Source organism: Myotis brandtii, unplaced genomic scaffold, assembly GCF_000412655.1.
Source record: "Myotis brandtii unplaced genomic scaffold, ASM41265v1 scaffold115, whole genome shotgun sequence".
NCBI classification, from domain to species: domain Eukaryota; kingdom Metazoa; phylum Chordata; class Mammalia; order Chiroptera; family Vespertilionidae; genus Myotis; species Myotis brandtii.
This window is the reverse complement of record NW_005353967.1, coordinates 9427002-9454787: the sequence shown is the minus strand read 5'-3', so window position 1 is coordinate 9454787 and position 27786 is coordinate 9427002. Positions and strand designations below refer to the sequence as shown.

Below are 27786 nucleotides of genomic sequence, written 5' to 3'. Positions count from 1 at the left end.
GTAAAATACTTCAGGGACTTTCAAAAATATGGGGATTCAGTGTTACATGTTATAATATTACATATTGTACATAAAAAAGGCAATATGAAACATTAAGATTTTAGCTAAGAGAAAAGGCAAAAACAAAAAGGAATGCACTGTACAGTGTAGTCATCTTTTTATCAACTAAAATTGTTTTAAATGACAAAGGAAGATAAGTCTTCCAAAATGTTTAAGACATTCTTAAAATATTAGGAAACTTATGTGTATAACTACACGAAGGCACTCAGCCAAAGAGATCAGTAGAGGCTAAAATCTAGCCTATGTCTGACCATAACTAAAGTAATTCACACATAGATACTTGATTAAGTACTCAATTCCTCGATTTTCTAAGCAAGGACCTTGACAGATTTATCCTCTTGATCTACTATTAAAATTCAAACAGACAAAAAGATCTACAAATTTCACATTGTAATAACTTTGATGATCAAAAATATTTTAATCATCAAAAAACTAATTTAAAATTAAAATTTAAATAGGTAACCTATTCAGCAATTCAGAAATTTTCATCTCCAAATTTCTTTCTGGAGTAAATATTTCTAAAAAAAATAATGGAATGAATCACAAAGGAGAAACTGACAGGCAGTTAATTTTATATTTTGTTTCAAACTACATGATACATCCATAATACCTAAAAATTTAAAAACTCTCTTTCTGGAGAAAAATTCTATATATTTGAACAACTCATTCATTAAAAACCAAGACTCTCAGATCAAAAGCGGTATACAGTATTAAAAAACAATCTATACCTATAATTAAATAGATGGTATCTACTTATGAAAAGGGGAGAAAAGCCATGGGAAAACTAAAGAACGATTCTTACTAAAGCCTTCTGGGTCTTCTTCCCACATTGTCAATTCTTCTTCAGTTAACAGAAAATAATGAGAGACTAATCTTCTACAAATCTCTGTCAAAGTGGGATATGTGAAGAATGCCATCTTAATCTTATGAGCTTCAAGGGTTTCAGGGCTGCTATCTAGAAAAATAAATTTCCAAGTTAATTGTACAGACAAAATTCTACCCAAGTAGGATTATATACCAAATTTTAAAATACACCCTTAGGGGAAAAGATACAGTGGTATATAAATTTTCATTTTCATTATGGACAAACCACAAAGACACTCTTTCTTCTGTTCACACGAGTCTTGCTTCTTTGTTACCACTATAGCTTGTGCACTATAATGCTCTATTATCACACCACACTGAAGTGACTTGTTTCTCACTCTCCCCTACAAGATTTCCTCATCTTGGTACACATACACATGATGAATTCTAAGTAATATAACATATAGCATAGCCTATCTGGAAGTAACCTCTTATAAAATAAAGTCAGAGAAAATTTTTAATTATACTAATAAATACAGCCTACAACATGAGCTGCAGTGGTTACTGTAGTACTTTAATCTTAAAGTCCCTGGGCTTCCACTGATCTTCTATTGTACTACAAAGACAGCTTACTAAATGCATTGTATGGTTTTTTTTTAAAGCTGGCATTCACATAAGACTCTAATTCTTATCTCTATTTCATGCTGCAGCAACATTTTATTTTTCAGACTTCATAAATTCAAAGAAATTACATAAAAGTAGCATTTATTTCACACTTCAATTACAATAAGAAAATGAAAAAGTAAAACTACCTGTAAAGCATTACCTTCAAAATTTTTGGATGGCTTATAAGCATAATTTTTGACAATCATCTTAATCAGATTCATGCATTGGACAATGAATCGTTCAAATGTAACCCCTTCACCAACTTCTGTAAATACATAGCTTACAGAAAATTCCAGAGATCTCTGAATTAGAGGAGTAAATGAAAAGGGATGCTGATCCAAAAAGTCCAAAAGCTATAAAGAAAATTAAAATATATTTTTCCCAAATTAATATAGGCATATAATCATCCATAAGTACAACTCATGCAGTTTCACATGTAATATATATGTCGCACACATAATATACTTCCTGAGTTGCATCATATAATGTGGATTATATCAGATATCTCATAATTAGAACTTTCTATTATTTCTAGTATAGAGTTCAAAATAGGCCTAATTCATACTTAATTTGTTAATAATGGCTAAATATAAAAAAATAATAATAATGGCTAAATATAATACAAAAGGAGTAAGTATATACAAAACAGGCCTTTAAAAAGTACAGTTAAGCCCTGACCTGTTTGGCTCAGTGGATAGAGCGTTGGCCTGCGGACTCAAGGGTCCTGGGTTCGATTCTGGTCAAGGGCATGTACCTTGGCTGCAGGCACATACCCAGTAGGGAGTGTGCAGGAGGCAGCTGATTGATGTTTCTCTCTCATCTATGTTTCTACCTCTCTATCCCTCTCCCTTCCTCTCTGTAAAAAATCAATAAAATATATTAAAAAATAATAATAATAAAAAGTACAGTTAGTCCTGACTTAAGATCATCAATACAGGTTCTGAGAAATAACAAATAACAAAACCCATTTTACCATAGGTTAACTGATAAAAACAAGAGTTAAGCTGCAGCATCTCATCATATAAATAAGACAACACTGAACAAAATGACATTATTCGAGGACTTGTTATAACAAATAAAAGCAAAAAATAAAAAAAATTTTCCTGCGTTTCTTACATGAACTATATTTTGATGCATTAAATAGTTGATGAGGGAGATTTCTTCTTTATAGAAGAACTAGAGGCCCAGAGCACAAAATTTGCACATTGGTAGGGTCCCTAGAGGCTAGCGGCTGCTGGTTATCGGCTGCTGGCCAAGTACTCCCTCCCTTCCCCTGGCCGGCCCCGCCCCCGGTCAAACTCCTGGACGAACTCCCCATTGAGGGGACAATTTGCATACTACGCTTTTATTATATAGGATTCCAGCTAATAAATGTAAAGGGAATCATAGAATGCCATCATTTTGTAACCCCTCATCAAACGAATCTAGGCCATGATCACCAATGGCTGCAAAAATTAATAAGGGAAAGACTCTGAGAAGCTTTATAATGGAATAGAGGTCCAGTGCACAAAATCTGAGCACTCAGGGAGGGGTGCCTCAGCCCAGATTGCGAGAGGGCGCAGGCCAGGCTGAGGGACCCCACTGGTGCACAATCGGGGCCGGGGAGGGATGCGGGAGGTTAGCCAGCCGTGGAGGGACAGTGGGAGGGCTCCAGGGCATGTCCGGCCCATCTCTCTCAATCCCAATCGGCCAGCCCCCAGCAGCAAGCTAACCTGCCGGTCGGAGCATCCATCCCCTGGTGGTCAGTGTATGTTATAACAAGCGGTTGAGAAGCCTCAGCATATCATTAGCATATTATACTTTGATTGGTTGAACGGACGACTGGACACTTAGCATATTAGGCTTTTATTATATAGGATAGCTCAATAGATGTTCAATATGATGCTAATCGGTCATTTGACTTCCTAATATTATATTGCCTTCTACATTTTATCTACATCCTGCTCAGCTGCACTATCTTATCTCTGCTTTTTCCAATGGATCTGAGAATAATGAGCTTTAGAGGAATCAACTTCTCTAATATTTTATTAAAATAGAGTTTTTACAACAAGGTGAGACATTCAGTATAATTTATGGTATATAAATTTAATTATTATAGGCTTCAAGATAGAAAGGTGTTTTTCTCCTCAATTTTACTATAAACAGAAAATAAGTCACTAAACACTAAAGTCAAAATGTATGCTTACAAAAACATAACTTTCCTTACTAAATGTTCATATGTATATTTTATTTGAAAAACACAATTAAGATAAAAAGAAAACTTACCACTTTAGTAAAAAGAATAATGGTCTTTTCCAGTTTATCTCTGAATACAGTATCTGTATCTACATTTCTACCTGTTAAAAATACATTTCAAATATTAGTACAAGTTTATAATATTCTATAAATTCACAACTAAGACAATGAATACACTTTTAGGAAAAATATTGTCATGTATTTTTGGGTATTTTGCATTAAGAATTCATTATTGTGCACTCCCGACTCTAAAAAACAAAGTTTTTATAAAGCAATACCAAGATTTGCACTTAAAAGACACAGTAATCCTCAGTGCTGTATTTCACAAAATTAATTCTAAAATACAAACTAAACCCATTTTAAAGTAAAAGGGTAACAATTTTATACATGAATCATGAGTCCCATTTTCAAGATCTAAATTAGTCATAGTAGAAATACTTGTGAAGCAGCATTAAGTAAAAGCAAAGCACTCAAAAATTAGCATATACTCATTATTTTTCCTATATCTCTAACCATTTTTTTCTGATAATTTCCCTGGCAAATAATAAATTTTTGTATATTCAGAATAATGTCAATCAGCCCATTAACTACTCTGCTCTCGAATCATACTCTTCATATTCTGCCTCATCTAATTCTCTTCTGCTTCCCCCATGGAGATGGCCAAAAAAAACCCCACCATTTTTAGAAAAATAAACTACATTATATGAACTCTCTTATTCATCTTTGCATGCACAGTACCCAGAACAGTGACTGGCAATAGACTCAACAATGTTTTTACTAAACTGAAAAGACTGACATGAAAAAAATCAGTAACTCCCTAAAGTTGAGTACACTAAGATATCTTCTCAGGTTAGTAAGTCCTCAAAAATACACCATACAGCCCTAGCCAGTTTGGCTGAGTGGATAGAGCATCGGATCGTGGACTTAAGGTCCCAAGTTTGACTCTGGTCAAGGGCACATACCTTAGTTGCAGGCTCAATCCCTGGCCCTGATCTGGGTGCATGCGGGAGGCAACCAATCAATGTGTCTTTCTTAGACAGATGTTTCTTTCTCTCTGTCTCTCCCCCTCCCTTCCACTCTCTCTAAAAATCAATGGAAAGTTATCCTCGGGTGAGAATTTACAACAACAAAAAAATACACATATAGGATATACATACCTGTGTGTGCATACAGGATATGTATACGTGTGTGTGTGCATGCACATGTGTGTGCATCCTAAGCAAAGATGCTTACAGTTATAGGGAAGAGAAAAGGATAACTAACAGACCACCAGTATAATACAACACAAATATAAATGATAAATTATTTTTGTGGGGTAGTGGATTAGAAAGGGTCCTAAAGGTAAGCCAATGAAAGTAAATGAACAAGGGATTTACAAAATGAAAGTACAATTTAAGAAAATTTATATGTAAAATATACTAAAAGCAATAGAATCTTTAAGAAGTCTAAATAACATCTGCACAGAATCTACACAATGAATATCTATTAAATGTATAAGTATTGTGGATGTCTGCAGTAGAAATACAGAAGGAATGAACACAGAATAGAATTTTTTTAAAAAGGTTTCCTCAATATAAGACAAGACTTGTGTATGAAAACAAAGCTGAGATTCCTATTTAACTTCAGAGAATTAATTATCAAGACACAAGATTTTAGCCTCTCTCCAGATTTGCAAGTGCAGAGCAGGAGCTATTAAGGAATAAGGATTCTACAGTAAAAAGTACTATCATGGAAGTACTTACTGCATTCCAGAAATTGTTTCAGACGGTCAAATATTCCATGTAAAAAACCCTAGAAAATAATTTTTTAAAGTGTCTCAATTTATTCTGTAATAAACATTTACCTTATGCTTTTTCAGGGATACTAAAACTTACCAAATCATCTTAAAAAGTTAAAATTAAGTAAGTAAAAAATACTCCACTATTAAAAACAAGTCTTATACAAGAAAGTATTACAGTAAGCCCCCCTTATCCAAAGGGATTAAGTCCTAAGACCCGACCCCCCAATGTATACCTAAAACCTCGGACAGTACAAAACCAATATGAAATGAAATAAAGTAAAATAAAATAAATAAAATAAAATAAAATGGCTGAGTAGACCCAAAGACCCAATTTTTGCAAAATTTTGCAAAAATTTCTGTGTACCTCCACCCCCCCAAAGCAATCCACAGAAAGCAATACTTTAGCTGACCTAAACTCATATGTGAAAACTAATATTTTTGCATACAGAGAAGTAGATGACACTATAGTAATAATAAATATACATCACAACTTAGGCTTACCAATGAGGTTTTCCCCTCTAATATACATTTTTCTTAATTGATTGCAAAGAGAATGTATAAGTGTTAAAAGGAGCAAAAAAATCATTTTAAATATACAAAAACAGACAAAGGAAAATATCAAGAATATAAATAACTACGACACAACTGGTAATATTATAGTAGCAATCAAATTCATAGTTCACTTGAATTCAGATTCAAATGAACACTCTCAATGTATCATGTCATCTTGAGAACTAACTTAGGCCTATTTCCTCTCCTTCATATAATAGCTGCTTTGATGTAGTGAAAACAAACCACAAGTCTAAAAGTATAATTAACACACAAAATGGTTTTAAAAAAACACTACCTTGTCATATAGTAAATACATTTAAATGAATGCTAAGTAAAAAGAACAGGCTTCAAAGTTTTCAGGATACTACTAAGCATTTTCCCAAAGTAACACAAAAAATCAGTTACTTCTTCCACTTACCATCACCTCCATATTCCTATGAGGTTCCACAAATCCATTAACAGTTAACTTACGCAGAACTGAAAAGTAAAATCAAGCTTTATTTGCATCTTATTTTTTCATATTTTATCCTACTAAAATCATGATCAGAATAAAAACTTAGAATCACAAAACCTCATCAAGCTTGGCAGCTATAGTCTTAACATTTAATAGTTACAGAAAAGTAACTTCTGGTCATTGCTTGCTTTGCTAAGTGGGAAAGATGGAACCAAAGCCAAGTTTTTACAATGCAAAAGTAGTGTTCTCATCATAACTACTCATGCTTCTAAAACCATATTGCAAAATTTAGTTTAATTTCTATAATTGTTAGTGCTTCTCACCTGCAATAACTCCTATAGCAGTGATGGCGAACCTTTTGAGCTCGGTGTGTCAGCATTTTGAAAAATCCTAACTTAACTCTGGTGCTGTGTCACATATAGTAATTTTTTGATATTTGCAACCATAGTAAAACAAAGACTTATATTTTTTATATTTATTTTATATGTTTAAATGCCATTTAACAAAGAAAAATCAACCAAAAAAATGAGTTAGTGTGTCGCCTCTGACACGTGTGTCATAGATTCGCCATCACTGTCCTATAGGTTGAAATTGAGGTTACGTGTAATCCACAAACTTTAAACTATGCCTTAACAGTGATCAAAAAGTTTCATTGTTTTAAGCTATATTCATGAAAATATACTATCTATTAAAAGGGATATGAAAATTTCCTAATATGGAACAGACTATAGTGCTCAATTATAAGCATCACACTTTATGAGTAAACTGGTATACACAGGGAAACTAGAATGATAACAGATCTGAAATCAGATCTAGATTTAAATAATAGCTCCAATGTCTATAACTGTATTGTCTTAGGCAACTTTTCTAGAGCTCACATTCCTTATCTGTAAAATGTGGCTAATAAGTCCTACCACATAGGGTTACTAAAGAATTTAGTATCTACAAGTAGAACATGTAGCTCAAATAGTAACAAGTGAATGGCAACATACAAGACTATAAAATTTAAAATCACTTTCAGAAAATAACTTTACAGACAGCATTGCTATCTATGTAATTAAATAGTGTTCACGAGGTGAAGTCAAAAGGTAGTATATTAAAAATAGGTTTAGAATGCACCTGTCTACAAGACCAACAGTTTCATACATCATTTATCTACACTCAAAAGTTATTATCCCTAGCTGGTTTGGCTCAGTGGATAGAACGTCGGCCTATGGACTGAAGGGTCCTGGGTTCTATTCTGGTCTCAAGGGCACAGGCTCGGGTTGTGGGCTCGATCCCCAGTCAGGGGCTTGCAGGAGGCAGCCAATCAATGGTTCTCTCATCATTGATGTTTCTATCTCTCTCTCCCTCTCCCTTCCTCTCTGAAATCAATAAAAATATGTTTTTTAAAAAGTTACTACAGTAGGTCCTCGGGTTACATCGGAGATCCGTTCCTATAGCGCGATGTACCGCGATTTTCGCCGTAAGTCGGAACCCACCTACATAAGCACCTACGTCACCTCACATGTAGCACATACACAGCAGTAATGAAGTGAAACAGTAAAAAAAATTTTAAAGAAAGATAACAATTCCTGACCTTTACTTGTGGTAAATAAATAATAAAAAACATAAAGCACGTATGTACATACATCGAAATGCCGGAACTTTTTTTTTTTATAAATAAATGGGAGCTGGTGATGAGTCCCACGTAACCCAAGGACTGTCTGTATATCATAATAGAAATAAATAGGGTTCAAACTCATCTCTCTATACCAGACACGCTCTTTCCCACCAAGACACCTTGGTCTATACTACGTGGGAGGGTCCTTTCTTTCTGCCTTCATTGCCTAGTTAACTTTGACTTTATGATTTTGATTCAAGCATCACTTTCTCATGCAAGTCTTTTCTGACCATATTATCAGTTATCATAACATCAGTAAGGCCCCTGTCACAGATGTCATTTTACATATATCTGTGTGGTCATTTTATTATTTCTGTCTCTCCAGTGCCAACCACTCACCTATAAATCTGTTGAATGAAATAATGAATGTCTAAAAGATACTACATGCAAATAGGTGTAAACTTTGAGATTACATGTGAAAAAAACTCCATTCCTAAGACTTTAAGTTTAACAAGATAGAGATTAATAGCTGGAGAGAATAAGTACTTTCAAGAAAAATGCTATGGATTTTTTTTTTCTAGGTCAAATGCTTTAGAAATGCTAATGTGTATCTAAGACCTTTAGATGGGGAGGTAATAAAGAGCTTAAAGCATGCTAATAAAGAGTAGAGCTATATCCTTTTTTCAGGAGTTAAGCTCTGAAATCAGTAAAGCAAAAAGAAGTCTACAGTCAAAAAAACTCATGAAAAATCTTTAATCATTAAATTCACAGTTTTGTTATACAACCTTATTATTGGTTTCTCGGACTCTTTCTGAGTATGCATCTCTCTCTAAAGCCTTTGAATTTCTTCCTCAAGGATGTTGACAAAACCATCTGCACTCACTTGTAAAATCACCTGTACTGGATTTTACTTGTCAACAGTCCTTTAAAATCATTCGCTTTTGAGCACAAGGTTAGGTTTTGAGCATGTTCAGGTACTAGAGTGAGTATGATAAAAGGCCTTGTGAATAAAACAGAAGGATGCTAAATGAGCTCTAGTAAAAGAAAACTAAAGGCTGCTTGAGATCAAATTAAGAAACATAATCTAAAAGAGCCTCAGCAATCAGAACAGAAGGAGAGAGACTATAAGACAAAGAGTACAAGCCAAGTGAGTGTTTTAAAAAGGAAAGGAACCTCAGAATACATTCAAGATAAATAACTCAGCCCAGGGAAAGTAAAAATGGAGATTTATGCTAAGATTATGCTGTGTCTTGGCCAGGTGGCTCAGTTGGTTGTAGCGTCATCCCCTACACCAGCGGTTCTCAACCTGTGGGTCGCGACCCTTTGGGGGTCGAACGATCCTTTCACAGGGGTCACCTAAGACCATCGGAAAACACATATATAATTACATATTGTTTTTGTGATTAATCACTATGCTTTAATTATGTTCAATTTGTAACAATAAAAATACATCCTGCATATCAGATATTTACATTACGACTCATAACAGTAGCAAAATTACAGTTATGAAGTAGCAACAAAAATAATTTTATGGCTGGGGGTCACCACAACATGAGGAACTGTATTAAAGGGTCACGGCATTAGGAAGGTTGAGAACCACTACCCTACACCAAAAGGTTTCGAGTTTGGTTCCTGATCAGGGCACATAGCGGAGGCAACCAATCGATGTTTCTCTCTCACACTGATGTTTCTCTCCCTCTAAAAAAATCAATGAAAACATCCTCGAGTGAGGATTAAAAAAAGAGAGAATGCCCAGCATATGAAAACACAACCCAAGATGATACCCCATCAGATACCATCTAAAATCTAAGTGAGCCTGAGGTACAAGTAAAAAAGATGGACCCTGAATTCTCGGGCAAAAGGGCTGGGAAATAGAGCTGAACTAAGCCTTGTGGACAGGAGAGGTAGCATGACAATAAGGGTAGCAGCCCTTAACACTACATACATGAGAAATGTAAAGTAGAAGCAAAAGAAAGAAATATTTGAAAAGAATGTATTCTGAATCAAGAGATGACAGTAATGTAAATATAACATAACACTATTGTAGTTCTGGCTGGTGTGGCTAGGTGGTGAAAATGTTGGACTGCACACCAAAGGGTCGCAGGTTCAATCCCTATCCCAGGTCAGGCACATTCAGGAGGCAACCAATTGATGTTTCTCTCTCACATCGATGATTCTCTCTCCCCCTCTTTCTTTCCTCAGGTGAGGAAAAACAACAACAAAAACCCCAAAACATAAAACTATTGCACACTTTCATCAATTAGAGTAGGAAGAGTTATTCTCATAAAAGAAAGACAAACTAAAAATAATCCCTTGTCTCTAAGGAAAAAATTAACTCTTATTCTCTTGGTGAGACTAGCAATAGAAAATCCATCCAGAAGAACTATTTGGTGACTATTCTGAGGTATGTCATTTCAAAAATGAACATATCAAGTTTAACAGCACCTTTCAATGACAGTAGAGTTCGTTCTAGTGAATTTAGAGCTGCAGCTTCATTGCCAGAAGAAACATGATGAAGGAATGTGTCTGTGTGGTGATTCCACAGAGAGCAGGCAAAATTATAAATTCCAGAAGCTAACTGCAAAGAAATATCAACAAATTTGTTCACATTATAGAAGTCAGTAATCAATTAGACCTACACAGTAATACATTTCAGTTTTTAAATTGAGCACACATTTTCAATGAGATTTGAAATAGTCAAGAGTCATTTATCACAAAGTTTCAAACTTTTAAAGCCAAAAATGCATAGTAATAAATAGTTTACTTGGCTGCTGCTATGAACATACACACACACACACACACACACACACACACACACACACACCCTAAAATATTAGTTTCTTGAAACAATACTAAGCCTAATGCCTACAATGTAGTCTGATATATTCTACTTATACTTTTTATCTTCTGCTTATAGGTTTAAAACACTGATTTATGGACTGTCACTGAGTACATCAGATAAGTCAATATACTAAGAAATACAAAGGAGTCAAATATCTGTGTCCTGCCAGTTTTACCCATATTGCTTTTGAGCATTTAGAGCCAGGAACATACAAACCACACTGCGTGTCAGGCTGCTTTTCTAACATATACTGCTATTTAAAGCCCAAGTCTCAGACTGAGAAGCAGTTAGCCTCTGCCTCCCAGGTTGAAGCAGAACCAACTTCCAGTGGTATCTTCAGTTTTTTCCCACAAGGTCGAAGACCAATCTAGCTGAGCCTACATGGCCATTTTATTTAAATAAAAATCAGATGAAAGTGCATATGACTAGTTATTATTAGCATACTACATAAAAACAGAGGTTGCTGGTTTGATTCCCAGTCAGGGCACATAGGAATAAATAAAAATCAATAAAAACATGTTTTAAAAATTGCATAGCAAAGAATCTAAGAAAAAAATATCTAATAAGATAAGTAGGTCAAGAACTTAGCTCTATGCCAAGAAAACATAAAATGAGAAGTAATAAAACTAAATGTACAAAGGTCTTCTAGGCAAAAACAGATTAAAAATGCAAACATCTATATTGACATTATGCTATAAGATTTCCATCTCAAAACTTTAATGGTGCTTATATAGGTTAATCTAGAGTAATAAAGATTATAAATTCATGGAGTCATACAACTTTAGAACTGAAAGGAAATTTTAAAGAATCAAAGTTTAAGTGCCTTGCTCAAAATTCCAGAGCTGCTCAGTACAAAGAAACATTCTTCACTGGAAAATAGAGCTTCTCATAATTGTTAACCCATATCTCTAAAAACAAGTGAAATATAATGCTCTCAAAAGATCTTTAATCTTTTTTTAGGTTTGGATTACTTTATTTACCACAGGATATACCTTTGTGGGTTACACATGTCTAGATATTATTTGATTAATACATTCATAATTACATTAGAATTACTATTTGTACCTTAAATTTCCTTGCTTTCATAGACTTTGGATTGTCACTTTAATTGTACTTAATGTCAACTTTTTTAGATTCAGGTTTGTATGAAATTTTATAGAAAATGAATTCCTTTTTGTGTCAAATCAAGCTCAATTTTGTTACTGCAAAACAATTTTCTCTCAACTGCTGATTTTGTAATTTGTCACCCCTGAATAGAACTTAATTTAACATGGAAGGAAAGCAGGATATAAAAACTGTTGGGACACACTGAGCAGCAGGTAGCAGTTTTAAGTACAAAGTGCACTACTTTGCAATAGCAACTAGCTTACTTTTTTGTCTATGTGTGAAAAACTAATTCAGTACAGTAGATGAAAACTATCTTGGCATTACAGTAAACATTTTTTAATATGTTTTTATTGATTTCAGAGAGAGTAAGGGAGAGGGAGACAGAAACATCAATGATGAGAGAATCATTGATTGGGGGCCTCCTGTTAGCCCCATCCTTGGAATCGTGCCCACAACCCAGACATGTGCCCTGACTGGGAATCGAACCGTGACCTCCTGGTTCATGGGTACTCAACCACTGAGCCACACCAGACAGGCTAAACATTTATTTAAAGAAAAGTTTTCCTGTATTTCAGATTACCAAAATATTAGAGGCTACTTTATTAACTAGCAAAATTGCTTTTTATAATATTTTCCCATATATACTACCTTCAATTAAACTACACATCTTGTACCCCAAGGCATCAGACAAGACTGCCCTCCTAATCTACACTATGTTCCATGTTTCCAGGTTCAGCTACTCCATTGCAAAATGAAAGGTTCTAAGCCATTGGTTCTCAACCTTCCTAATGCCTCGACCCTTTAATACAGTTCCTCATGTTGTGGTGACCCCCAATTTCATTGTTACAAATTGAACATAATTAAAGCATAGTGATTAATCACAAAAACAATATGTAATTATATATGTGTTTTCCGATGGTCTTAGGCGACCCCTGTGAAAGGGTCGTTCGACCCCCAAAGGGTGGCGACCCACAGGTTGAGAACCGCTGTCTAAGCTGAAATGTTTTTCCAGGTATATTGTTTTGTACATACTTCCAAAACTCCTTTTTTTGAAGTTTTACACAATATTAGACTTTGAAATCTAACTGGTATCTAAGAACAAGTATCCCTTCTCTATTGTTTATTCACTTAACAAACAATTACTGAGAACCACCACTTAGGTACATCCTTCTGGGCTTGAGAGTAGGGTTATAATAATAAAAGCTACAGTCCTCCCTCATAAAACTCATAGTATAATAGATCTCAGAATGGTAAGTTAACAATTATAACTCAGCACAATGTAACAAATATTGTGCTGGAAGTAGGTACAAGATGCTGGATAGACCTATATTTTATTCTATATGGAAAGGAAATAGCCTCTCCATATTGAGCATTTAGAGCCAAGAACATATAAATCACACTGCTTGTCAGGGTCCTACATATTTTAATAACAATACAATCAAAGGATTAAAGAAAGATGTATTTCACCTGGAGGTAAAAAACAAACAGAAGGGATAAAAGCGAGCTTCACACTACAAGGAAACATAGCAAGAAAGCTGAAGTAGTCAGAAAGCTATCCAGAATAAGGTCCCTGATTAGATAAAATCTGTAGAGATTGCTTAGGCTAAATATAAATTATACCTGACAACTAAAGCAACACATTTGGGGCATACAACTTGAGAAAGCCAAACTAAAAATTAAGACTTCCATAGAAGGGTAGAAAAGAATAACTATAAAACAGAATATTCTAGATATTTGACTTTTATATGGAAAACTTCCAATATAAAAACAAGTGCACAAACGTAGATGTGAGGATGAGAATAGAGGCTGAAGTGATGTAATTTGATGGAAGGGGCCACCAGCCAAGGAATGAATGCAGGTGGTTTCTAGAAGCTAGAAAGGCAAGGAAACAGATTCACCCCTTGGAGGTGCCAGAAGGAACACAGCCATCATGACACCTTGATTTTAGGACTTCCGACTTAAGAACTGAATAAATCTAATGAAGCAGATGTCTGTCAAAGAGAACTTGGAAAACTGAAGTTTGGATCCATTATTTTTGGATCAAGGCACACCAGATTACTTAAAGAGGAAGAAAACTTTTTAATGGTTTGTCACAAATTTATAAAACTTAACGGGAAGAACTGACTGCAAAAGAAAGGCAAGAAGACATAAGAAGAAGAATTAACCCTGCACAAAATGAACTTGAGATAACCAATACTCTTCTGAATCAGACAAAGGAAGATGTTGTCTTCTAAAAAGTGAAAGGTGCAGTCAAGAGTAATTTCTTCCAAAAATATTTTATGTTTGTCTGTATTCCATATATATTTGAAATATCAAGGTCCTACATATTTTGATAATAATAAAACCATAGGATTAAAGAAAGATGTATTTCACCTGGGGGGAAAAAACAAACGGAAGGGATAAAAGTGAGGAAAACCAACAAGAAATTCATAGAAAGACTTGAAAGGATAAATTTTCCTTTCCTTGTCCATTTCTTTAGCCCCAGTTAGATATCAAGCAAAAGTGACAAGGATTTCAAAAGCAACCTTTAACTAAAAGAACTGCTCTTATACTCAGCATCCTCAGTAAACATAAGATTGACTATTTAAACCCACTAGGTTAAAAATAAAGAGGGCAGCACGGCCAGTGTGGCTCACTTGACCATGGACCCATGAACCAAGAGGTCACCTGTTCAATTCCTCTTCAGGGCACATGCCAGGTTGCGGACTTGATCCCCAACGGGGACGTGCAGGAGGCAGCTGTTCGATGTTTCTCTCTAGATTTTTCTAATCTCTCTCTCTCCTTCTCCCTCTCCCTTTCTCTCTGAAAAAAATCAATAAAAGAATACTAATAATAAATAAATAAAAAGGAACTAATGTGGTTCTGACTTAAACTTAAGTGTATATAAGAATCACCTGGGAAGCCAAATCCAGATTCCCAAGCACTATCCTCAAAATGAGGATTCCAAAAAAAGGCAAGAATACTGTTAAAAATATGTTGAGACTCACCAGTGTTATATGGTACAGTACAAAAAGTCAGGTTGAACAACAGGAAAATCGCTGTTTTGGTAGTTCAAGACAAATTCAAAAGCACCAAAGCAAATGAACGAAGAAAGGAGTCTTTTCAACAAATAGCGCTAAAACATGCAATAAAGGACTACTGCCCCCCAGTTATGTCAGGCTCCTTCCTACATCTGTCCATCCATTAACCAGGCATGTCAATTTTAACTTCCTAAATTTCAGGTCTATATGTTCCCTTTACCACTGCTTCATTTAAGAGCTTTATCATCTCATCTGAACTACCCCAATAGCCTCAAACCAGTTGCTTTGCCTTCAGACTGTTCTCTACCAACCAATTCCCCTCACTGGCAGTGAAGTGGTCTTATGGTCAATCACTATTCAGCTTACAATCTTTCAGCTATTACCTATTATTCTGAACCTTTTGGAAAAAATTCATAACCTTTCAATAAAATATTTAGGTAAAATTATGAATAGTTTTATATAAGTAGCATGGTTTTCATAATCTAATTATGTTAGATCACTTACATCAGAAAACAGTTTTCTATCAGCAGCCAGACGTTTAGAGGCCAGAGTCTTGGTGACATGATAGAAGGTAAGTAAAGCTCTGTGCTGTCGAAGATCATCTTGGACTTTCACAGATTCTATAAGAATGGGAATCAGTTCAGGCCACTGTCTGGGACAGTCCAATCGAGCAACTTTAGCAATGAGTACTGCAATCTGAGTTGCGATCTGGAGGGGGAAATTAATCATCAGAAATAAACATATATATGGGGGAAAAAAGGAGACATATGTACTACTATTTGTAATACTTTAAACAAGAAAATAAAATTAAAAAAAAAAAGAAATAAACATGTAATAAAAGCAATGGATAAGAAATGCATTCATAGTTCAAAGTTACCTTTTTGGTTATTATACATTTGACCAAAATGAATAAAATTTTCACAAAACAACTGCTTAAGACAGTAGTTCTCAAAGTGTGGTCTATGGATTTCAGGGTGGGGGGTGGGTGATTTAAAATCCTTCCAGGGTCTGTGAGTTCCTCCCTTTCCCAATAACATATTTCCTTCATATAACTTCTACCAAAATAATATACTGCAACAGAGTAAATAAAGAAGCAGATAGTAAAGTGTAGACATCTTTTTTAAAAATATGTTTTTATTGATTTCAGAGAGGAAGGGAAAGGGAGAAACAATGATGAGACTCATTGATCGGCTGCCCCCAACTGGGGATTGAGCTTACAACCCGGGCATGTGCCCTGAGTAAGAATCGAACCGTGACCTCCTGGTTCATAGGTTGATGCTCAACCACTGAGCAACACCGGCAGGCTGGACATCTTTCAAATAGCCAGACACCAAAGAGATATGGAAAAGTACAGAACAATGCAACTCTTCTCATTAATTTATCTATTGCTTTGAGAAACAGCTATTGTTCATCTTTTAAATTTCTATTTATATTAAAAGTAATGATTTTTATTATTTTTATTTTATACATTTTTTTTAATTTTCAGTTTTAGTTTCTAATACAGTAAATATTAACCCTAATCCTTTAGGGTTTTATTTTGGCAGTGTAAGGAAATTCTAGGATTACAAAGTTTGAGAACCACTGACCTAAGAATAGAAATGAACATCAAATATTAGGTATTTAAATAATGATATTTGTTCAGATCAGTGTTAATCAAATTCTGACTGACAGAACATCTAACCAATGACTTTCTAGATCACCCAAACTCTTCCTAATCACCTCCTGACCCAGTAAGAGCTACTCCATTCCTCTCCATCTTCCCTCATCTCCTTAAGGATCTATAAAAGCAATAATACGTTGAGATAAAATTGCATTGAATACATGACCAAATACAGTGTGCTTTGTATCCATAAGCAAAACTTACTTTATTCTTAGAAGAAAAATCCCACTATAAAAGAAAAAAACTGTATAGTTTACTATCTATCCCTCACATAGTAAGAACTGAAAATGTGATGGATGAAATAGACAAAATCGTGAAATCATCCTATAGTATACAAACAGAAGGGTTCATCTAAATCATTAAATTAAATTCCATGCAGTAAGACTACAATACAGAGACATTTGCTTTCCATGTTAGCTAAAAAAAAAACTGAGGAAGTTTAAAATGCATACAAGTATGTCTTAAAATGACTTCTGAGTTTTAAATAATTAATTGCCAAATCTAGCCAAAATTCTTAACAGCTAGAACTGGATCTCAAAATTCAAAAATCAACAGAGAAATGTATATAAACATCACAAATGGACATTATGTAATAGATTTTATTTTTAATGCCCAGTAACAAAATTAGTTTGAAAAAGAAGCAAAAACTAAGGAAAGGGAAAGAATAATTAGCATTCATTTTCTCACTAACCTGATTTATTGGTTCATTGAAGTTGGTGATTAGCCCTGCACGCAATGTAGATTTCTCCTCCTCTGAGAGAGCACTGGAAAAAAAAGATGTATTTATTATGCAAGAGAATGCTACCTAACAATAAATGCAGGTAAGCACTACTGTGAATTTTAAAAATAAAAAGCTTTTTAAACAAGGTGTCCCTGATTGTTTTGGTAAATAAATAAAATTATTTCCATTGTACGTTGGCACATAAAGTAATTCAAAAGCATAAAATTCCTTCAAAATTGAATAAATAAGAAGTACAAAACAGTAAGTCATATAATATAGACAAATCCACAGTAATGAATGTAATTTTTCTTTATTTTATTTTTTCCATCACTTTATTCCCCTTTTACTCTACCTCCCTCCTCCCAATCACCACACTGTTGTTTCTATCCATAAATTGTTCCTTTTTTTCCCTTTTTTGCTTAACCCGTATGAGCTCCCAGCCCCTACCCAAGCTGTCAGCCTGCACTCTATGAGTCTGTCTCTATTTTGCTTGTTAGTTCTGTTTGTTCATTAGACTGTACATGAGCGAAATATGCAAGTGGTACTTGTCTTTCTCTGACTAGCATATTTCTCTTAGCATAATGAATGTGATATTTTGATGTTTGCTTTTGATGTAAAAATAGTTACAGACAAAAAATATTAATGGTTGACTAAAAAAGAACCAAAAAACCTGTAAGTAAAATTAGTTTTCCATTGACTTCTTCTTAAAATCTGATTGCAGTTGTTCTCTGGAGAAAAGGATCAGGTATCAAAGAATGCTAGGGATGGAAGACTTATTAGAAATCAACCAGTTTAAAAATCTCTCATTGTACATATCTGGAAAGTATACACACAATACCAATATTCTGACTACACTAGATAGCAAAAGGACAGGGATGGAGAATATTCACTGTATAAGATGGTATGCATTTTACTTTTCTAACTATATGAATGTATTGTTTATTTAAATCTTAAATCCCTCATTTTAAGGTTTTCCATTCTGGCAGATGAATCGTCCCAATAAAACCAGCCATAAAAGTTGTAGAGAATTAAAAACAAGTTATAAAGCATCTGTTAGGATGAACTGTGTCCCCCAAAAAAGACATCTTTAAGTGCTAACTTCAAGAACCTGATTGTGACCTTATTTGAAAACTGTGGTTTTACAGATGTGTAATCAAGCTAAAATAAGGTTATACTGGATTAGGGTGGCCCTAATCCAAGAACTGGTGCCCTCTATAAGGAGAGGAAATTTGGACAAAGACACAGAGGAGACATGTGAGAAGAAGTCTATGTGACGATGGAGGCAGACATCAGAGTGATGCACCTTCAAGCCAAGGAACACCAAGTATTGCAGACGGCAACTGGAAGCTAAAAATACACAAGGAAGGATTCTTTCCTAAAGCTTATATCTTAATGTATACCAGAAGAGATAGCTTGGGATTGAACTTCTTAATACTATACAATAACACTATTAATTTGTAAAATTTAAAGTAAATTCCAGTTTCTAATTTTTTAAGTGAAAGTACAATCTGAAATATGTAATCATAATTTACTCTCCCTTACAGTCATTTTAAATGACTACTTATACTCATTATAACCATATTCTTCATATAACCAGTATAAAATCAATTTTAGGAATCATCTAAAATATAACTGAACACAGCAGTAGAAAAATTTGTGCTGCTGCACTCTTTCCAATAAACCAAAAATACAGTTTCTTATCACTAAATACTGTCTCTCAAAATTATGAATTTATTTTAAAATAAGTTTGATTTAAACTACAATATCTTAAGTGCAGCCTTAAAAAATTCTAGTTGCTTCCAATATTATTCAAGGGCATATTTTATAAGCACTTTGAAATAGACAAGTTTTTTTTAAGGCCTTATAAATATAAGAGCTATGGTGCCATCTACTGGAAAGCAAAGGCTATGTTACTTCTTCAGCAAGGTTCACTATTTTCTATCAAATAAATTCCAGAGTCATGTCTGCATTTCCTGTCCATCAATTATATAACATGTAATTAATTATTAAGAGACATATGTTAATTTAACCACCTACAGAGCAATTACAACTGAATCTGATGAGATTACAAATGTATACTATCCCATTCCCACTGCAAAGGAAATTATGCAAAAGAAACTGGAATTAACATCTAGTTGGCTCAGAATTGACCTGGGATTTCCTTCTCAATGACTTTTTTTCAAAATCCTAACCTCAACTTCTTTAAAAATAAAACACAAACAAACATTTTTTTCCCAACATGAATTATTCAACTCGGCCTTTGTTCTGTGCTCATCAAATTTGAGATCCTCAAAAGCAGGCCAACAAGAAAGCCATGCATACACCTGCCCATAATAAAAAAAAGTCATGGGAAAAAGCAATAATATGGATACTGATTTGTAATTAACTATGTAGAATACTTTTCTTCTTTAATAAGTAATACATTTATTTTTCATTTAAGTATTAAAAAAAAAAACACTTCACAAATTTGCAAGTCATCCTAACATAGGGACCATGCTAATCTGCTCAGCATTGTTCCAATTGTAATACGTGGGCAGCTGAAGTAAGCACAAACTCATTCTTTTACATAAAGAATGAAGATTAGCCCTAACCGGTTTGGCTCAGTGGATAGAGCATCGGCCTGCGGACTGAAGGGTCCCAGGTTCGATTCCGGTCAAGGGCATGTACCTTGGTTGCTGGCACATCCCCAGTAGGGGGTGTGCAGGAGGCAGCTGATCAATGTTTCTCTCTCATCGATGTTTCTAACTCTCTATTCCCTCTCCCTTCTTCTCTGTAAAAAAATAAATAAAATATATTAAAAAAAAAAAAGAATGAAGATTAACAGATATACTCCAATACTTCCCTGATTTTGAAAAGGATTACTGCACTGAGAGGGGGAGAGTGATGAAACTTACTGAGGTGCTACACGTCTCCAGTAACGATCAATTCCATTTTTAAAATACAGCACAGCAAGCCACCTTACATTAACATCCAAATCGTGATTTGTGAAAATATTCTGTAAATTAAAAAAAACATAGTATTAGAATAAACTGTAAGTTAAAAGTATAATATACAAGAAAATATGAATAGATTTTTTAAATTAGTTTCATTTAAATTATATCACTACATATATCATATTATTTTCTAAATACCTACAGTTCAATTCATATAAGAAAGTAGAATGCTAATTGTTTAAGCTTAGTAATGGATACGTGGAGATTCATTACATTATTCTATTCTTAAGTATGTTTATTTGTTAATAAACGTAAAACAAAATAAACCTCATTATATATCACAATCTACACACACACAAAAAATCATCGAAATAAAAAAATCAAAATAGAGCCATTGATAACATAAATTCAAAGATTCTAAGGAGTGAAAGCCTTTGGGTTATTAATAAATGCTATGAAATAAATTATTTGAAAGTATTCTCATTAAAACAAGTGTGCTTACAAATTTAGTTTGATAGCCAAACATTTTTAAGTTATATAAAGGCAGATGTGATGTAATTTCAACTCAAAATAAACCAACATTCAAAAAATCTGCTTACTGTGTTAATACAGATAATCCTCATTTTTCACAGCAGTGGGAGACCTTAATAATGACTGTGCAAGCTAAACCATGTAACATTATTTTAATAATAAAAGAGGAAATTATAATGTTCTGTGATCTTTAAATTTTTTATCAAAAAATTAAAATTATTATAAAAAATGTGTAATGATAGTTATAAATGTATCTATACTAATAAAAGGGTAATATGCAAATTAGACTGGGAGACCTTCCAGGATACCTTCCGGACATTCTTCTGGACAAAGCCATGGTGGTGGGGCCGAGGTAGAGGCGGTTAGAGGCCAAGAGGGGAGGGCAGTTGTGGGTGATCAGGCTGGTGGGGGGCGGGGTCGATGGGGGTAAGCAGACCAGCAGGGGGGCCAGTTGGGGGCAAGCAGGCCGTCAGTGGGGGTCAGTTGGAGGTGATCAGGACAGCGAAGGGGGGGCAGTTTGGAGTGAGCAGGCCAGCAGCGGGGCAGATGGTGGCGAGCAGGCAGGCAGGGGAGGCAGTTGGGGATGAGCACACTGGCACAGGGGACAGTTGGGGGCAAGCAGGCCAGCAGGCCAGCAGGCAGAGTGGTAGGGGCAGTCAGGCAGGTGAGTGGTTAGGAGCCAGCAGTCCCAGATTGCGAGAGGAATGTCCGACTGTCGGTTTAGGCCCGATCCCTGTAAACCAGCAGTAGAACATCCTTTGAGGGGTCCCAGATTGGAGAGGGTGCAGGCTGGGCTGAGGAACACCCCTCTCCCCCGTGCACAAATTTTGTGCACCAGGCCACTAGTATGAAAATAAAAAGAACAGTAAAAATAATATTTACATTGTAATTTAAAACATCACAGAACTTCCAGTCAAGATGGCAAGGTAGGTAAATGCAGTACCCAAATCCTCCCACACCACATCAGTAGTGAAACCTTCTAAGCAGATCCTACCAATATCCTATTTATTCACTCATCAACAAACATTTCTTAAACACTTTCAAAGAGCCATGTCCTGAATTAGTAAATGGCAGTGCAATGGTAGCCAACCATTTGGATCAGTTTCACTAACTAATCCACCAATACAAGCGGGTTTTTAAAAGTTAATATAATGGTGTCTGAACAACTTACCAGCAGCACTGAATAGAAACCTGGCTGTGTTTCCCACTGTTTCAACTGCTCCTCTGCTGGTTTTAAGAGAGCAGTATCTTGACTAGTGGCCTGTGTTAAGACCTGAAGAACAACAGTGCTGGCACTATTGAGATCCATGGAAACCTGGCAATGATAAATTAACATACTTGAATGTACATTATACACAAAATATTAACAGAAACAGAGAAAGAGCTTCAATGTTCTGAATTCCTCCTATACTTCAATCATCCACCTCCTTCTTCATGTTTCTATCTATCCTATGTATCATCCATACACTTACTTAAAATTCCCATAATTCAATTCAAGCCAGCTAAAATAAAAATAAAGTTCAAGTTTTAAAATAATAGCCAATATCTGAGCATATATTATATGCCAAATATTATATGAAGGTTTTATTCATTTACATATTCCTAATACTAATTCTGTGTGGCAGGTAGAGAAGTAAAAGATCAGAGACTTTACCTTGCCATGGTCACAATTTTATTTTCTCTTTATTATATTCCTCCCTTTATCCCCCCTATGCTCTCTTCCACCTCCACCCACCCAACCACTGCCCACTCCACCCCCCAAGGTCACAATTTATTAAGTGGTAGTGCTGGACTTGAATACCAAAGCCACACCAGTCTTAATCAGTATCTAATACTGACTCCCTTAAGTGACAGGACTGCTCTCTAAAGCAGTGGACACCAACCGCTGGTCCAAAAGGTTAGCGACCACTGGTCTAAAGCATCTCTGTAGTCCCAGAAGCCCAATAAGACACATAATATATGCTTAATAAATATCTGCTGAATAAAGAAAAGTGAACAACAAATGACAAGTGCTGGCAAGGATGTGGAGAAAAAGGAACCCTCGTGCACTGCTGGTGGGAATGCAGATTGGTACAGCCACTGTGGAACACAGTATGGAGTTTCCTCAAAAAATTAAAAATGGAACTCCCATTTGACCCAGTAATCCCACTTCTAGGAATATATCCCAAGAAATCAGAAACACCAGGCAGAGTGGATATATGCACCCCTATGTTCATAGCAGCACAATTTACCATAGCTAAGATTTGGAAACAGCCTAAGTGCCCATCAGCAGATGAGTGAATTAAAAACCTGTGGTACATCTACACAATGGAATACTGTAGATATTTACGCTGCAGTAAAAAAGAAGGAATTCTTACCATTTGCAACAGCATGGATGGAACTGGAGGGTATTAAGCTAAGCGAAATAAGCCAGTGGGAGAAAGATAAATATCACATGATCTCACTCATTTGTGGAATATAATAAACAACACAAACTAATGAACAAAAATAGATCCAGAGACAGAGAAGCGTCAAACAGACCGTCAAACTTCAGAGGGAAGGCAAGGGAAGGTGGGGCAGGGTTAAGAGATCAACCAGAGGACATGTATGCATGTATATAAGCATAACCAATGGACACAGACACTAGGGAGGTGAGGGCATGTGCTGGAAGATGGGGGTGGCCCAGGAGAGGACAATGGGGGAAAAACATATGTGGTACTTTAAACCAGCAGTCGCCAACTGGTGGTCGGTGAGGTCCGAAATATTGGCGACCGCTGCTTTAAACAATAAAGAATTAAAAAATTAAATTAAATTAAAAAAAAGAAAAGTGACCATTTTTGAACAATCAAGTACTTCTCACTGAACCACATGGCAGCTAATTAATTGATTTGTTTCATCCTGGAGGATTGAGGTGGGAAGCAGAGAGAAATATTCTTATCATTAAAACAAACTGTGAAAAATAAGTTCCGAAAATAACAGTTGGAACCCAAAGCACATTTCCCCCTACAGAAGCACTACTATGAGTGGTTCAGATAATAGGGCTGTTAGGTCCGAGAAACAACCATCTTTCATAACTTCTACTGGACACATTTCTAAGCACTAATTAACTTATAAGGGAAGCTCTAAGCAGCAATCAGTTCCTAAACTGCAGATTAAATGTATCATCAAAAAGAACTTAATTCAGGAATGACAGACCTATAATGGATTATTAAAAACACCACATAAATAAATCTTAGTAAATGTTTTAAAGATCCCAAACAAATCTATAAGAGCAAATGTGACAATTGGACTAATATCAATTTTATCGAGGAAGAACGTACAGCTATAGGAGAGCTTCCCAGGTCGTGTAGCAAACTAGTACATGGCAGAGTGAGCCCCATTACCAGATCTCTATTCCTACTATCACACGAAATGGCCTCACCACACCAACGATTCCCAAACACCCACATACCTACCATAATCTCCCACAATAGGTTCCTAAAGAAACTGTCAAAAAGATCTCTGAATCCATCAGAAACCTAAAAGGATAACACTCAATATCCATACAGTACTTAACTGGGGAATTCTCTTGAAAGGACAGTGATGGCAACAAAGAACAGGGAGAGCAATGTATGGAATCATTCAAATGTAACAGTGTGGAAATAAACTTCATTTGAGTTAAAAGACAGATGACTACCAGTGCCCCCTAGAATTAGCATGCAGAAATATAATAGGGTTTCCACTGCTATTTGCACCTAGTATTGAAGCAGACATAACCAGTCTCCAAAAGAGAACTGAGTGATAAAGAAAGGTGGTGGAGGAAGAAAATAACAGGAGGGAGAAATCAAGAGCAGACAGACATAACTAACTTGTGGGAATGGCTAAATGTAATTTCTCAAAGGACTTGCCAGGATCTTCACAGAGATCACCATCAGGTACACCTGAGGGCCAGCCATGGAGCTGGAGCAAGCAGGAGGCTTGGTTGCTCCAGTGATGGAGGAAGCCAAGCTTCCCGCCTGTCGCGGCCGGCTCTGAGCTACACTCAAGGCAACAGAGTTTCAATTACAGAAGCTAAATAAACCCCAGATACCTGCTTTCAGCCGGCCGTGGCCACAAGGCTGGAGCGAGCAGGAGGCTTGGGTTGACCCTGGCAATGGAGGAAGCCAAGCTTCCCGCCTGCCCTGGCTGGCTCTGAGCTCCACTCAAGGCTACAAAGTTTAAATTATAGAAGGTAAATAAATCCCAGAATAAAAAGGAAAAAAGGAGAGGCTGGGAGCTTCCATCACTGGGGGGCTTGGCCAGCCTGAAAACAGCCATCAGCCCCTCACCCAGGCTGGCCAGGCACCCAAGCCTGATCCGGGACACCCTTCAGGGCAAACCAGCCAGCCCCCACCCGTACACGAGGCCTCTATCCTATATAATAAAAGGGCAAAATGCAAATTGACCCTAACAGCAGAATGACTGGGAATGACTGGTCACTATGACACACACTGACCACCAGGGGGCAGATGCTCAATGAAGGAGCTGTCCGACTACAGCTTTGTTCTGCTCCATGCTGGTAAGTGGACACCCCACGAGAGCTGCCAGGCTGCCAGAGGAATGTCTGACTGCCAGCTTGGGCCCAATCCCCCAGGGAGCGGGCCTAAGCCAGCAGGTGGACATCCTCCGAGGGGTCCCAGATTGCCAGAGGGCATAGGCCGGGCTGAGGGACCGCCCCCCCACAGTGCACAAATTTTTGTGCACTGGGCCTCTAGTATACTAAATATAGCACATTTAAGTAGATAATGTAGTCACTAACTACACTCTCATCATAAAAGTTCAGGAGAAAAGGCTTACAAACTTGATCTTCAGTAACAAGAATTGATAAGCAACAGTTCTGCCAGATTATCTAAATTTGTGATAACAATGTTTACCAAAAAACAATTTCCTCACTCAGGGAACTCAATCTTGTAACCAAACAGCAGTTTTAACTCAGTCATCTCTAAGAAGCACTTAATATTCTATTATTTGGTGTTTATAAAAACAGTAGTTTAAAATATTTAAGTTTGAGAAAAATAAAACCAAACAAAATGTTCTAATTTATTGATTACTTTCCTTTAAGCTTCACATATTATATACATTTCCATTACATTAAAGGGAAATAAGTTTGTATTTGTTAGACTGTCTTAAATTTCATCTTTTTTTGTTTTAGTGATCCATTTTTATTTTTTCTTATCAATATTATTTTGTATTAGTTTCAAGTATACAGCCTAGTTTAACTTCATTTCTAAGTCTTCTCCATGACAGTTCCACATCAACTTGTTCCTTTACCAGGTAACACACTACTAGATCTACCTACCATTCCTAAGAATGTAAAAATAAAGTGAGTAATCTGCAGTGCCACCTGATGGTAAGAAGTAAGTGCTACACCCCAAAGAGTATATTCCAAGCATCCTTTTCCCTTCAGGGCAGGGAAAGAGGAGGACAATGGAATTCTTAGTGACCAGTTGGCCAGGACAACCATCTAGAAATATAGCAAGGGTTTTCAGGGTTCAATAAGTTAGGTCAATAAATGCTGTGAAATAGCTTCTTTGGAAAAGAAACAAATGGGAACCTAAGAATAAATTAATACAAAAAATACGGGATTAAAAATATGAAAATGAAAACCTCACCATAAGGCAAAACATGACAAGCAAAAAACTTCCTTACAGCACTGTCTCTACTTCTGTAGTTAAATACTGAATCATTAAAAGTACTCTCTATAAAAAGACAAAGTGAGCTGAAGACCTGAATGTGTTTTGAGCTTTACACAAACTAATTATAACAGAATTTAAGAAAATGTGATAACATAAGCAATGGTTTAGCATAAAGAAGACTGAGAAAATGGAATAAGAACAGGCAGAGTAGCCCTAACTGGTTTGGCTCAGTGGATAGAGCGTTGGCCTGCGGACTGGAGGGTCCCAGGTTTGATTCCGGATGGCCCAGAGCAGGGTGCCTCCTTACACCATCCTCTTGAAGTCCTAGAGGGAGTAGAAGGGTGTCTTCATAAGAGGGCTGCCCTGCATGGGGAGTCAGCCCGAGCAAGGTGAGGAGGGAGGGCATCACTGTGGATGGACAGCCCAACACATGCTACAGAGCTCCATGCTACAGGGCTGAGAGGGGCTGGGAGTGGGTGGACTATTGGGGGGGGGGGGTTGGAACACTTTCGGGAAAGAAGATTGGTTTTATTAGTCATATAAGTAAAATATAAAAAATAGAGGGGCATGGGAGAACATATTTGCTAATGTTAACTCCAATAAGGGTTTAACCTCCAAAATTTATAGGGAACTCATACAACTTAACAAAAGGAAGATAAACAATCCAAACAAAAAATAGGCAAAGGGGAGAAACCAAGATGGCGGCATAGGTAAACACCTGAAATTGCTGTCTCGCACAACCACTTCAAAACAACAACAAAAAGACAGAACGGACATCATCCAGAACCACAGGAAGGCTGGCTGAGTGGAAATTCTACAACTAGAAGGAAAGAGAAAAGCACACTGAGACTCAGAGGAGGTGCGGAAGTAAAGTGCAGAGGTACAGAGGCTCAAGGGCTCGAGTGCGCACGTGCGCGGAAAGGGGCTGGCAATGGAGGACGCTGGTGTCTTTTTGAATCGGGAGGGAAGCACAAGCCCCCAACTGCTCTGAACTCCAGTTCCGGGCGAGTCTCTGGGCATCCAGACTCATACGGGGGGGAAACTGGACTGTCTGGCATTAGTCAGAACTCGAGGGTGGTTTCCTCTCAGAGGTGCTTGCAGTGATTACTGCGGGACACTGAGACCCCGGGACCTCCTAGGGCAGGACTGAGGATCAGCCATAGCTGTTTGCTCCACCCTGTTGAT

At 36.3% G+C, this 27786-nt stretch overlaps 1 protein-coding gene across 2 annotated transcripts in view; it reads right to left on the bottom strand.

The window, feature by feature from the left end:
* IPO11 (importin 11) overlaps positions 1-27786 on the bottom strand; it is a 129632-nt gene that overhangs the window by 93859 nt on the left and 7987 nt on the right. Inside the window, exons 2-11 of one of the 2 annotated variants that reach the window (XM_005857926.2) lie at positions 22140-22283; positions 20399-20499; positions 17475-17547; positions 15628-15831; positions 10600-10732; positions 6516-6574; positions 5508-5556; positions 3796-3866; positions 1691-1883; positions 863-1015 (exon numbers count right to left, since the gene is read on the bottom strand). In XM_005857926.2, coding sequence (XP_005857988.1) covers positions 863-1015; positions 1691-1883; positions 3796-3866; positions 5508-5556; positions 6516-6574; positions 10600-10732; positions 15628-15831; positions 17475-17547; positions 20399-20499; positions 22140-22277 — 1174 coding nt within the window. In that variant the 5' untranslated portion in view covers positions 22278-22283. The remainder of the gene's footprint in view (positions 1-862; positions 1016-1690; positions 1884-3795; positions 3867-5507; positions 5557-6515; positions 6575-10599; positions 10733-15627; positions 15832-17474; positions 17548-20398; positions 20500-22139; positions 22284-27786) is intronic. The other variant, XM_014548917.1, reaches the window with a different exon arrangement.